This window comes from Odontomachus brunneus, unplaced genomic scaffold (genome assembly GCF_010583005.1).
Source record: "Odontomachus brunneus isolate Ranch 3 - 2012 unplaced genomic scaffold, Obru_v1 Obru_scaffold_286, whole genome shotgun sequence".
NCBI classification, from domain to species: Eukaryota; Metazoa; Arthropoda; class Insecta; order Hymenoptera; family Formicidae; genus Odontomachus; species Odontomachus brunneus.
This window is the reverse complement of record NW_022639736.1, coordinates 60,476-73,766: the sequence shown is the minus strand read 5'-3', so window position 1 is coordinate 73,766 and position 13,291 is coordinate 60,476. Positions and strand designations below refer to the sequence as shown.

The 13,291-nt window shown below is 34.7% G+C and overlaps 1 protein-coding gene across 4 annotated transcripts; it reads right to left on the bottom strand.

The window, feature by feature from the left end:
- Window positions 1–3,136: 3,136 nt before the first annotated feature.
- LOC116853196 (thiamine transporter 2-like) lies at window positions 3,137–10,074 on the bottom strand. 4 transcript variants are annotated; one of them, XM_032834132.1, is made up of 7 exons: window positions 10,001–10,074; window positions 9,464–9,666; window positions 8,476–8,860; window positions 7,260–7,742; window positions 5,480–5,672; window positions 5,170–5,305; window positions 3,137–4,563 (listed from the first exon to the last, which is right to left on the bottom strand). In XM_032834132.1, the coding sequence occupies exons 2-7, from the start codon at window positions 9,584–9,586 to the stop codon at window positions 4,366–4,368; spliced, it is 1,518 nt and encodes a 505-aa protein (XP_032690023.1). In that variant the 5' UTR covers window positions 9,587–9,666; window positions 10,001–10,074; the 3' UTR covers window positions 3,137–4,365. The 4 variants fall into 4 exon arrangements, with proteins under 4 accessions (XP_032690023.1, XP_032690022.1, XP_032690024.1 ...); XM_032834131.1 differs by having other exon boundaries at window positions 9,991–10,073; XM_032834133.1 differs by lacking the exon at window positions 10,001–10,074 and adding an exon at window positions 9,955–9,974.
- Between the last annotated feature and the right edge of the window lie 3,217 nt (window positions 10,075–13,291).

The following is a 13,291-nucleotide window of genomic DNA, read 5'->3' as shown; positions in this document are numbered from 1 at the left end:
TGCTGAGATTCGAATTTCTTATTTTTTTATTAATTTAATAATTTTAAATAATTAACATTAAATTTACATTAAATTAACATTAACATTAACATTAACATTTATTTTTTCATATATAATATTTGTAAATAGATATATTTACAAAATATTACTACAAATATTTATATTTCGTTTACTATAAATATTGTATAAAATATTTAGTCTGTATTTTAATAATATTTTTAATAAAGATTTTGATACTTTTCTTTCATGTAAAATATTTATATTATATTTATATAATATTTTTAAGAAATAATTCGAAATAAATAGTTATCATAAATATTGTGTGCTATCTGAGAAACGCACTACTTTCTGCACATCGTATACAAAGAACCGTATTCGTACTTAAGGTTCCTGCACATTCAGAACTCAGGCTACAATTTTTCGGCAGCCGCTTAGATTAGGATGCTAAAAGTTGCAAGCAGTTGCACAATTCTGCTTGCAACTTAAATTAAAGAACGGCCAATATGTAAGCAGTCTGCAGCTTGATATGCGCAACTGCATGTACAGAACGATTAAATTATGCATCGGATGCATCGAGTTGTATCTGTTGCAAATAAAAGAACGCACCCTTATGGCTCCTGCACATAGGATGCGGTAATGCTTGTCGCGCGGCGAAAGTCCGTACGACAGCTAATCAATATGCTGCTTTCCGTAATAACCTTCTAGCTCTTACGGAAAAGCAACATATTGATTGGCTGTCGCACGGACTTCCACCGCGCGGCAAACATTACCGCGTCCTGTGTGCAGGAGCCATTAGAGTTAGTTCCAGAGCCGAAAATTATGATAGGCATGACCATCTAGTACTTTTGTAGTTTATGACAACTTCTTCTAAAGCTAGCCACTAAAGATACCCGATTCTTATGGCTCCTGCACATAGGACACGGTAGGGTAGGATCCGATTGACCACGATACGATTGGACACAGATTGTAATGATTGGTTCGACCTAGTAATTCACTAGATAACTCTTTTCATCGGTTGGTTGTGTCCAATCGTACCGTGGTCAATCGGGACGCTCCCGACACGGTAATGCTTGCCGCGCGGCGGAAGTCCACGCGACAGCCAATCAATATGTTGTTTTTCCGTAAGAGCTAGAATGTTATTACGGAAAGCAGCATATTGATTGGCTGTCGCGCGAACTTTCATCGCGGGGCAAGCTTACCGCGTCCTGTGTGCAGGAGCCATTAATCGATTCGATTCTTTTCCTAACAAATTTAGGGAAAAAGGGTTCGTGCTGCTTGCATGTTTCATACTTTTTGCTCTTAAAAAGATATGGACGCCTAATCAGACGTTTGGAAGAAACAATCGAGTTGGTTATCTCGTTTTTGCTTCTTCGAAACATTCCAATATACTTTTGTCTAGTTTTAAATACCAAAAGTGCGAAAAGTGCAAACAACACGAATAAGCTTATTTTTGGGGAAAGAATTGAATCGATTCAGAATCGGGCATCTCTACTAGCCACACATACTTTTCGTAACAGTAACCGTAAGACGTAACGTAAGAATTGACCAATTACGATCGAGTATTCATAAAAATGGCGACCTTACGATTCGACGATTCACAACATGATTGGTCAATTCTTACGTTACGTCTTACAGTTACTGTTACGGAAAGTGTGTGTGGCCAGCTTAACTCAATGCCTTACCATAGGAACAAGTTGAAGTAATGCCCAATTTCTTTACCTCCGGTTAACTTTATCTGTCGAATAAATGTCAACCGTGATTGGTTAATCTTGCCAACCATAAATATGATTGGTCAATTCCAATAGAATAACTGGCAGATAAAGTTAACCAGAGATGAAGAAATTGGGCACAAGAAGTAAAGAACGCGCATTCGACATCAGGTAATAATTTTGTAAAATCTCACGATTATATCCATATTTTTTAACGTGTGATAAGATTATTTGTATTTTATTAAAATGATACTTATTATAAACTATCATGTGAGAAATCTAAAGTGTAAAATATATAATATATAATCCTAATTTAAAATAATATGTATCCTAATTTATTTACAAGAATTCTATTTATACTATTCATACATGTGACGGAAAGTACAATTAAACTTACGAGTTTAAAATTACGGTTTGTGAAAATTATTTATTAATTAATAAATAATAAATAAAGCGTACCCGCTTGCTTTACGTTCCGATGTTTCAATTTACGCTTTGTAAGCGCTTCACTTGCAATTCCATCACTCTTTGTTTACACTTTATTTACTCTCCAATTTCTATTTTTGCCAGGGATTCTGTTTAAGTCAACTAAAAATAAGCGGATACGCTTGCTTTACATTCCAATGTTTCAATTTACGCTTTGTAAGCGCTTCACTTGCAATTCCGTCACTCTTTGTTTACACTTTATTTACTCTCCAATTTCTATTTTCGCCAGGGATTCTGTTTAAGTCAACTAAAAATAAGCAGGTACGCTTGCTTTACGTTCCAATGTTTCAATTTACGCTTTGTAAGCGCTTCACTTGCAATTCCGTCACTCTTTGTTTACACTTTATTTACTCTTCAATTTCTATTTTCGCCAGGGATTCGGGTTACTTCAATCGGAAGTTTTGGTTTGTTTATATTCGACCAGATATTTGGTTAATTCAAACCTTTTTTTCCGTGTACTTTTTATTTTATTTGTTCATTCATTTAGATTCAATATTTTGCAAGTAAGCGAACTATCGCGAATCATCGCTTGATTTTTTACATAAACGGGTTTTTTCCAGATAAAAGAAAATTAAAATTCAATCTCTTCTAATTAGAATCAATTTCTTCTTGCGAATGTGCGACAACATTCAATTCAAAGATTATGACTCGATAAGACAAGTCATATCTCGTTGAACAATATCTATTGATTGCCCGTATTTCCGTGCCCTCAAAGTTGATTGATCACTTTAATAAGAGTTATTGTACTGTCTCACCCACTTCTGAACAAATGACTTTGACTTTCTAACTACTTTAGCCTGAGCATACGTTAATTTTGGTCTTTCTACATGCAAAACTAGAAATACTTTTGTATTAAGGCCATACACTTTCTTATGAGGCAGACTATATTTTGCTCAGCTAAACAAATAGCACAAATGAGGAAATATCCAGCAACGAAATTATAAACTCGATAACAGCATTTTGCTGCAATATATTTTTTGTACAATGTTATTTATACAAACAACATTTTCTACAATGATATATATTAATATAACATTTTATTCAAATATATTTCCATATATAATTTCTATATATATAATTTATTTCTATAAACGCTCGAAGGGAGGGGGGAGATGCTTCGTGAGAGCATTAAATCTTTGGGAAAAATAAATGCAACAAACTTTCTCAGGTACACATACATATTATGAGTCAGGCTCATAATATATACACGCACTCCCTAATTATCATTCGTATTTCATAATAAAGTGACAATACTGAACTGGTGCAAATAACTTGTCGTTTTTGTCGTAGCTAAAGTTAAAATTAATTGTACAATTTCGATTAATTGTACAATCAATTAATTGATCAATGTTGATCTTCATAAGTTAGTTTTTTTGTTCGAAGCATTTTAGTCTTTGGACTTCGATGAAAACGGAAAAATACTGAGTTCTTTGCGCCAATTTAATACTCTCGACTTTCTTATTCTAATAAAAGTATCTAAGAACATGATCTAATACTGCATGTACCCAATATACCCAGTAAACAAAAAATATTAGACCAACATCTTGAAGTGTTACCTTTATCCTTATCTCTTTTTTAACAATTTCACTCAATATTTTAAAATGTTTGAAAGAAATCAATGTAATGTGATTCTTTCGAGTAACCTGCCGTATAAAAAACGACCACATTATCTCCTTTTGAATAATATTATGAAAATATTATAAAAATATTTTAAGAAGATTGATGTATATTGAAGTTAGTCACGATGATATTGATTAACGTTAAGCTGTACATTAGAAAATCTATGCTATTCAATATCATTGCAATAACATTCTGACAACGATTTTTCGCCAACTGGGTACAAATACGATATATAAAATTAATATATCTGTCTAAAACTATTAGGAACAAATGCACACTGTTTGTAAAAAGATATCTACGATCGATCGGCAAAAATATTCTATAAAATTAAGTGTATGGATTCAATCCGAACGATTGATAAGTAGTGGCCTTGTTTTATCCTCTATACTTAACAAATTTGTTAGTCCCGATCTACAATAAGCCCTAAGCTTTAAGAAATTCACCAATTACAGTCAAATTTGAGGAAAATAATAGACTGTAATTTGTCAATTTCTTAAGGCTTAAAGCTTACTATATCTATTGTAGATCGAGACTTAGAGTACATTCTGCCTCAACAGTCATTATGTAGCTCCGTCGATGTATTGTCGCTCTCGTTACTTATGGTTTGCGTCGTAATGGATGATTTGTTTTCGTTGCTGGTCAACAACTGGGAGCACTCGCCACTTTGGTAAAATTGCACGATATTGAGAATTCCCATCAGCAGGTACATAAAACCCAGAATCACAAAATAGCCGCCATAGACGAAGTACTAAAAGAAGAAGGAAAAAAGATGACAAAAATTCAAATGAATAATCAAAAGCTCTACGATTAAAATCGAAATACAAGGAACTCAAGAATATAAAGACAATGAGAGCAAAATTGCTGATGCTAGGTTCTGTTAATAATGTTCACGCAAGTACAATTAGGACCGATTTTTCAATGATTCAATAAAATTTAAACTTAAATTTAAGTTTAAACTCTGTTCAAACACAGAACAGAATTTAAACTTAAATCTAAGTTTAAACTACTATTAAAAAATCATTAAAGGAACGGGACGTTTCAACTAAAATATGTAATCAATTTCAATCGCAATATAATTGAAATAAATACCCTATAAAAAGATTAAAAAACAGATATGTGTACATGTATGTATATTTCACATATTCTAATTGTGCTGATGTGTATTCGTTGTCGCTACATTCTTCTTCTTTGTGTTTAAAAAAAAAATGATAACGATCGCGTCATTCAACTACAATCATCAGACGGAAAATAAATAATTTAGGACTCTGCTGGTATCAAGTCAAAAGTAACTAATTAAAGAACCAATAAATGTCTACCCACACAATGGAAGTAGTGTAATAAAATTTGTTCTCACCTGCCACCGGATATTCAACATGAGCGTGTTGACAACCACGAATGTGAAAAGGCTCTCCGCCGCCAGTGCGACGAAGATGTTCATGCCGAATATCAAGCCATAACTGTCCTCACAGATGTACTTGGCAACCTCGAAGCTACGAACAAGTATAACGTCCCTATGTGACATTCTTTCAATCTTCATAGGCACCGTCGCCTCAGTAATTTTATCCGGGATAAGAATCCACCTCGATCACAGTATCTCCAATAATGTCAAGATACTTTTGGAGATGAGAACTATCTTATTACGGATTTTAATTCAGCTGAATTACCTCGCTACGGTAACCATGGTATGGTAAATTACGCCGAATATGATGTAGCCGGCGTAGAGGAACCAGATATTATAGCTGTAAGAGCATTCGATCATTATAGCACCTCCGAGAAACGAGAATATGGACAACGATATGTCTCCCCATACAATCCAGTTCAGTCGTATCTTTCCTACGCAAAATACGGTCATCGAACCTGTTGATAAAAACACGGAAAAGATAAAATTATTACTCAAACACATCCAACTTATTGATCGTCGCCGGCTCTTGTCGCGAGTCCAATATAATTAGCACGTAAGGTAAATGCCCTAATGACTAAACTATCCACATAACACGTCTAAAATCGGAGCATAAGACGTTTTAAAGACATCATAAGACGTCTTTCAGGCTTCATATGAAATATTGAAAACAATTTCACATTATTTCTTTTTCTCTTTCTCAGAATTATTAAGCAAATCGTAATATTGAGCAACAAGCAAAGAATTAAAAAAATACCAGTTAGTGCAATCTATTAATAAATATTTAAAAATGCAAAAACAGATTTAACACGCACATGAGAAAAGTAAATTAGGTATTACTCAATCCGATCTTCGACGCATGTGTGTTATCATATTATCGCGCTATTTCATCACAATTTATATCAGTTAATTAGTCTATATCGCGCCATGGAGATCTCCAAATGCAATTTCGAAATTGCCCTGGTTTGTCGAAAATTTTTATCGAGCTAACGCGTGCTGCTGTTATCAGTCGTCTAGAAATTTATCTTGAATAGATGTGCACGATTAAGAAAACGTAGGTAAGCCGTGTAATCGATTCAGCAGATAGCATTAATGAGAACGCAGCACCTGCGATAATAATTCCCAGTCTATTCGAGATAAAAGCAATAACCGCAGAACTGAACAATAATCGATTGTTCACTGCGATACATTCTAATAATACATTTATAATCGTTGGCAGTAAATTAATAGATATACATTGTCCCGAAAAAAAAGAACTTATAAGAAATGGCGCAATTTCCCGAAAAGTCAAAATCGCGAAATTCGAACACAAACTAGACAAGCTCCTAAAATACAAGTTTCTAAGTGTATTGGAAGCATACAGTTTTATGCAAAGTTACAATCAGAACAACAAGACAATGACTGAAAAATTATTACTATAATAATTATTATTATTACTTTTATTATAATAATAAATATTATATATATATATATATATATATATATATTATAATAATAAATCGTTATTATTATTTCGGGACTAAACCTTGTTGAAAAAAAAACGTATTCGAATTTCTGGATTATGATTTTTATGTCCACCAATAAACTCCCCAGTAAGCAAGGAACATTAAATTAACGTTTAAAAACGTTGACTTCATGTGCATTGTTTGGACATTTTTTAATAATATTGCATTTATATTTTTTACGTTATTTTATGATATGATTTTTCTGAATATTGTTTTAAAAACATTATAAAAAATATATTTTTCAAATGTTACTTTAACATTTATTTGATCAATGCAACATCTTAAAAATATTTCTGCCGATTAAAACATTATAGCAACTCTATTTCAACATGACTTCCAAATCGCGGTCAAAATATATTCGTAATGATGTTTGATACAATATTAAACACTACACATTTTATTACAGGTTCTTCAATATCATTGTAGCAACGTTGCATTAATGATTTCTTGCTTACTGGGTCCTACCTGTTTAACTTTACCTAATAATGTAGATGGTTTCATTGTCGGAAATTTGCGACAGAGTGATTAGAGTAGGCTCACCTATAATTGCATATATGAAGTCCACCGCGCCGTTGTAGATCTCGTCATTGGACTGCACCGTGTCCAACCACAACAACTGCATGTAATTAGCGATTTGCAGATAACCGCAAGTGCCCAGGGCCCACCATAGAGACCACTTGAGTACGCGATGATTAGTATAGGCTTGTACGAAATGCTTCCATAGCAGCGCATACGCATGCACGATACTGCGGAACATTTTGCGCCTCGTGCCGTGCTCGGTGCCACACAGGAACGTTTTAGAACGACGCAACCACATATTGCACAATAATTGGTGCTGCTCATCAAACGTGTCACCATCATTAAATCTGCCGCAACACAGCCGTCGCCAATCATTTCGCCTCGATTGAGCAATCTTCTTCTCCTGCTTGGCGGCGAGATTCTCTTCGACATCCGCGCGATGAAAATAGATCGATTGACCTACGGAAGGTAGGAAGAGCGCCCAGATCGTCGCTATGCAGTAAGCTGGAAAAAAATTATATATATATATACAGGGTATCCGAAACCTTTCTTGATACAAATCGTAGGAAAGTAGAATGGATTAAACGGAACAGAAAAATCAAATATCATTTTGCGAAATTCGCAATAATTTTCAAGGAATTAATTATTTTGTCTGAACAAATTAGCGCTCGAGCCGGTGTACGACCATGATACACGCGAATCGCAACTCGCAGCGTTTCTCCGCCCATAGCTACGATGTATCTCGTAGCCATAGTTACCAGTTACGAGATACAGCATAGGTCGAGTTTTTTAATACATCGATGGATCCATCGCATGATGCGCAAATGCAACATTTTGCTGTATTTACGCATCATGGATCTATCGATGAATTAAAAAACTCGCCCGTAGCTATGGGCGGAGGGACGCAGCGAGCGGCGATTCACGGTCGCGCGGCGGCCCAAGCGCTAATTTGCTGAGACAAAATAATTAATTACACGAAAACTATTGCGAATTTTGCAAAATGGTATTTGACTTTTCTGTTCCGTTTAATCCGTTCTTCTTTCTAACGAATTGTGTCAAGAAAGGTTTCAGACACCCTGTATATTATATATATTAAAATAGATTATGACGTACATATTGTAATGGAATTTCAATTTAAGACTCAGAAAGATCGAATGCAGTAAATATTTTTTAAGCGCGTAATTCATCCTTCTTATATCTCCAATCATGAAAAATAAATATTAAAAGTCTCATATACCCGCGAGAGTTATATAATTCAGCTGATGATAGTCCAACAAGTTGAAGGAAGCAGTTAACTGTGCCACTACACCAGACATGCTGCGGCCAAACAAGGAGGCTGCCTTGGTATGACCTGTCACTTCTTGATAATGCTCCTTATCCACTTTGGCATATATGTATGTGTAGTAGGCTACCTCTGCTGATAGGAACAACCCATAAAAGAACTCCATAATTCGCATTTGCATCACAGTCTTGCCAAGTAATATGAGAGTGAAGGTGATGACACCTGAGAAGCCACAGAGTATGATAATGGGCTTATATCTAACAAAGTCCGTAATCAGGAAGACAAATATCAACATCGCTGCATAGCTGTATGTGCTCACAGGATAAATATCTTGATTTACCTGAAAGATCAACATATTTTCAATGGCACATGCTTATTAAACGTCATGCTTGATCTAAGAATAAATTTACAGCACAGACTAAAACTGGTTTAGTAACATCCATACTTTATCTGTTTGCAAGACTAGTATAAAATACTTATGTTGTAAAATACTTATACTGTGTTGCAACATAATATGTTATAACTGTATATTATATTATATACTATATTTATAATATGTAATAACCAGATTAAACAATGAAAGATCTGTGGATTTTGTTTAAAGAATGAATGACTTACTAAGAACGAATGCTCAAAAATTAATTAAAAAGAATTTATATTTTTATTTCACTTTTAGAAGTCTGATATAAATTTACGAACATTGTTTCCTAAACAAGTTAGAGAAAAATTATCTCATGACATTCTTACTTTCTGTGTTAAATCTACGAATCTGTCATATAATAAAATGAAAATTTCATACAATTTGTGATCTTTCATAAACATCATTTACAATTAATATTCAAAATAGATAATATCTGGAATTATCAAAATCAATTTTATATATATCACATAAATCAGTTTTAGACTGTTGTGTAAGTGCAGTCAATGCTAATCTAGTAACAACCTCACTGCTTGTGAAATTCTTCCATGGTCCCATTAAGTAATTCGTTATGAATGATTCGGAAGGTCGGAAATCCTTGAAGCACCCAAACATGCACAGGATGAATGATATCTTGATCCAATGCATAGTGCCTGGGACGCGTTTGCCTCTTCTTCAAACGAGCTTGAACACACTCTGACAAACTGAAGACAATGTTAAGTACGTCTCTGGAAAAGAAGAGAACGGCTTATTCAACGCACTATCAACGTAGCGAACATTACGAGTGACACGCTCGATTTAATTATATTTTCACTTGATTGCTCCCCACTGTGAAATTGGAACAATAGTAAAATAACGTGTCGTTATATTTTAAAATCAATGAAATCCAAGTAGATTTAGTTTTATTAGTTTTAATTTTCGTTTTAACGCCTATCAATTTCCTCTGTGCATTGTCTGTGAAGTGTGCTTAGTTATTCATTCAAATAGATAATATATCTTGTAATCAAATATCCTACATATTTCCGCGCGCTACAATACATTTTAAAACTAACCACTCTGTACCTGAGCGCTCTCACGCGCGTACTGCATTTCAATGCACATTTCGCGACATATCAACGTGCTCTATCGACTCTCACCTGAAACTACACGATACCTAGAGAGCGTACTCCGAATCAATGATAGCGAATTCAGTAGCTTGCATAAAGCGTCGTCTACAATATGCGGAGTAAGCTTAGAATAAGAAGTAAGCCGTAAGAATTAACCAATCATAGACGATTATTTTTATAATAATCGACTACGATTGGCCAATTCTTACGGCTTACTTCTTACTCTAAGCTTATTCTGCATATTGTAGACGACGTTTTAAAGTCCCTATATTAAGGAATGTCCCATGGCATGTATTTTCGTAAGCACGTAACCAATAAATTGTGATGTTTAGTATTTCTGTTGGAACTTCTAAAAGAATAGAAAGATGTGATTGGTTACGCGGTTATGCGTTACGCGAAAATACGTGCCATAGGACTTCAGCTTTATTCACCAAATCACCAAAAGACCTTATGGCTCCTGCCCACAGGACGCGGTAATGCTTGCCGCACGGCGGAAGTTCGTGCGACAGCCAATCAATATTCTGCTTTCTGTAATAACTTTGTAGCTCTCACGGAAAAATAACATATTTATTGGCTATTGCGTGAACTTCCATCGCGCGGCAAGCGTTGCCGCGTTCTGTGTGCAGGAGCCATTAAAGACCTTGTGCTCATCATTCTATCACCGACGAGATATTATTAAAGATTGTCAGCCCTGGGTAAATTTTCGACCCACCAAAAGGCCCGGAGGGACCCGAGGGAATTGAAGAACGATGATAATACCAACCGTTTTTCACACAAAGACGCTTCTGTTTATCCGTGTGACTACCCTTACAAAAAAAAAGACAAAAAACCCTCAATTTTGAGTGATAACACTCAAATTTAGATGTTTATCCCCAGTTTTTGGATGTTACACCCAAAATTGAGGGTTTTTTCGTAAGAGTACACCATCGACATATAGTACTGGACAGAGCATTGTGCCGAAATCGTATTGACAGTAAGAATATAGGATATAAGAAAAAGGTGAAAATGTACAGATTTCTCGGGATCGCTAAAGAGAGAGAGCCGGTAAGATCGACGGTCTTTTATAGTACCTTGTCGGTGATTCTATACACCATGCAATGATATTTTAAGCACTAAAACGCACCAGATAAACTTATCCTATGTATACAATTACCATCTGCGCTATTTCACCTACTTTACCGACAGGCGGTTATTACTAACAGAAGAAATTTTCTATTACACTAAGAATACGATCCAGCTGGCGCTGCAAATGCTTTGTAGCGTTTTTACTTCTTTTTCTTTCTTCATTCGAATCCGAGAAATAGAACAAGAAGGAGAAACGCTGCATAGCATTTGTAACGGTTGTTGGACCGCACCCCTTGGCCTTCACAGCCCCTCGTCAATAATCGCAATTTACACTCCGTCCATATCTATGGACGTATTCTTACATCCATATCTTAAACATAGGAAATAATATTGGCTACCATAAATAAGTAAACCTGTACATACTGAAATAAAGTAATTAACACCTGAAAGGATTGAAAATTTTAATACAGAATTTTAATATAGAAATTTTAAATATAGATTGTAAAGAAATAGCCCAGAATAATTCGTTACAACAATGTCTTTCCGCGGATTAATGTCGAAAATTATCGATTCGAAATTAGCATCGAAATTTCGTTATTTTCAAGCAACAAAAAGTTGCATATACCGATACAGCACAAATATTCACTAGATATCCTAAAAACATTCTAAGGATATTGAATATTCTTAGAACGTTCTTAGGATATCTATTAAACATTTGTGCTGTATAAAGCCTTATGATAGATGCCTCAAAGTTACATGCCTAAAAGTTAGTTGTAACGAGACGACGTCAAAAAGATACCAATCAGGTTTCTGCATAAAAATCCTTAAAAATATATATTAATATCAAACAGATATACATAAAATATATATTCAATAATATATATTAAATTGCATATATACTCACAACCATTTATTGTTCAAACATGTCAAAATATCGAAATAAATATCGAATCGTTAATTTTCGATGTTTCGAAAAAAACATCGTTTGGACAAATCGTCTTTGGATACGTAAATAAACAAACCGTTAAATTTTTATAGCGCAATGATATATATTAGTATCATGAATTTTGTTATCGTAAGTACCATTTGTATCTCGCCCGGATGAATATCATGGATGAGTTCAAACTTGCAACAAACATAAGATTTTGTTTGAAACTAGGAATGTCAAAGGAGGAAACATTTGAAAAGATTAAAACTGTGTACACCAATGTGACTTTTGACATTATATGCACACACATTGATCAGTTCAACAAGGAAAATGACTTGGAAAAGTCGCTTCCGCCAGACGTTAAAACGGTTACGGAGAAAGTACGTGAAATAATTCGTTCTAGCCCTTACATAAATATCAAAGACATCGCGAAGCACATTGGTGTTTCAATAACATATATTTATTACATCTTAAAAGAAAAACTGAATACAAAGTGTGTCTGTGAACGTATCGTACCACGCACGCTTTCGGACGATCAAAAAAATGATCGGATGGAGTTCTGCCGCGACATGATCAAAGAGTGCGAAACTGATGAAAATTTTTTGAAAACTATAGTTGTTGGCAACACATGGCGTTTTGAATGTGAGGCTCTGCCGGAGCAGCAGAATTGTAATACGAACAATTGTGGATCGTCGAAATCCCAGCAAATGCCCAACCAGGGGCATCAACGTGATATAATGATGACTGTTTACTTCGATTTTAAAGGACTTATATACATAGAATTTCATCCTGAGGGTCAGACAATAAATGCCGACTTTTATTTAGGCGTATTAACTCGCATGCTAGCGAAAATCCGTGAGATGCGGCCGCAATATAACAAACAAGATACTTGGTCGTTACTACACGATAATAGTGCGATGCACAGGTCGAAGATCATACAGAGCTTTATGGCCGAAAATGGCATCACACAGCTTTACTGCCCACCATTCGCGCCGGATTTATTACCATGTGACTTCTTCCTTTATTTCAAACTGAAAAAACATATGAAACAACACTCAAATTGTAACGTTCAAAGTACTTTACTCACATTCACAAACTCCATTTTGGAAAAAGAATACATGGTGTGCTTTTGCGATCTGTATAACCGTTTAAAATTTTGTATTGAATTAAAAGGAGAATATTTGAGTTAAACAATTTATCGTCGTTAATGTCGATTGTTCTTGATCCGAAATTAGCGCCGAAATTTTGTCATTT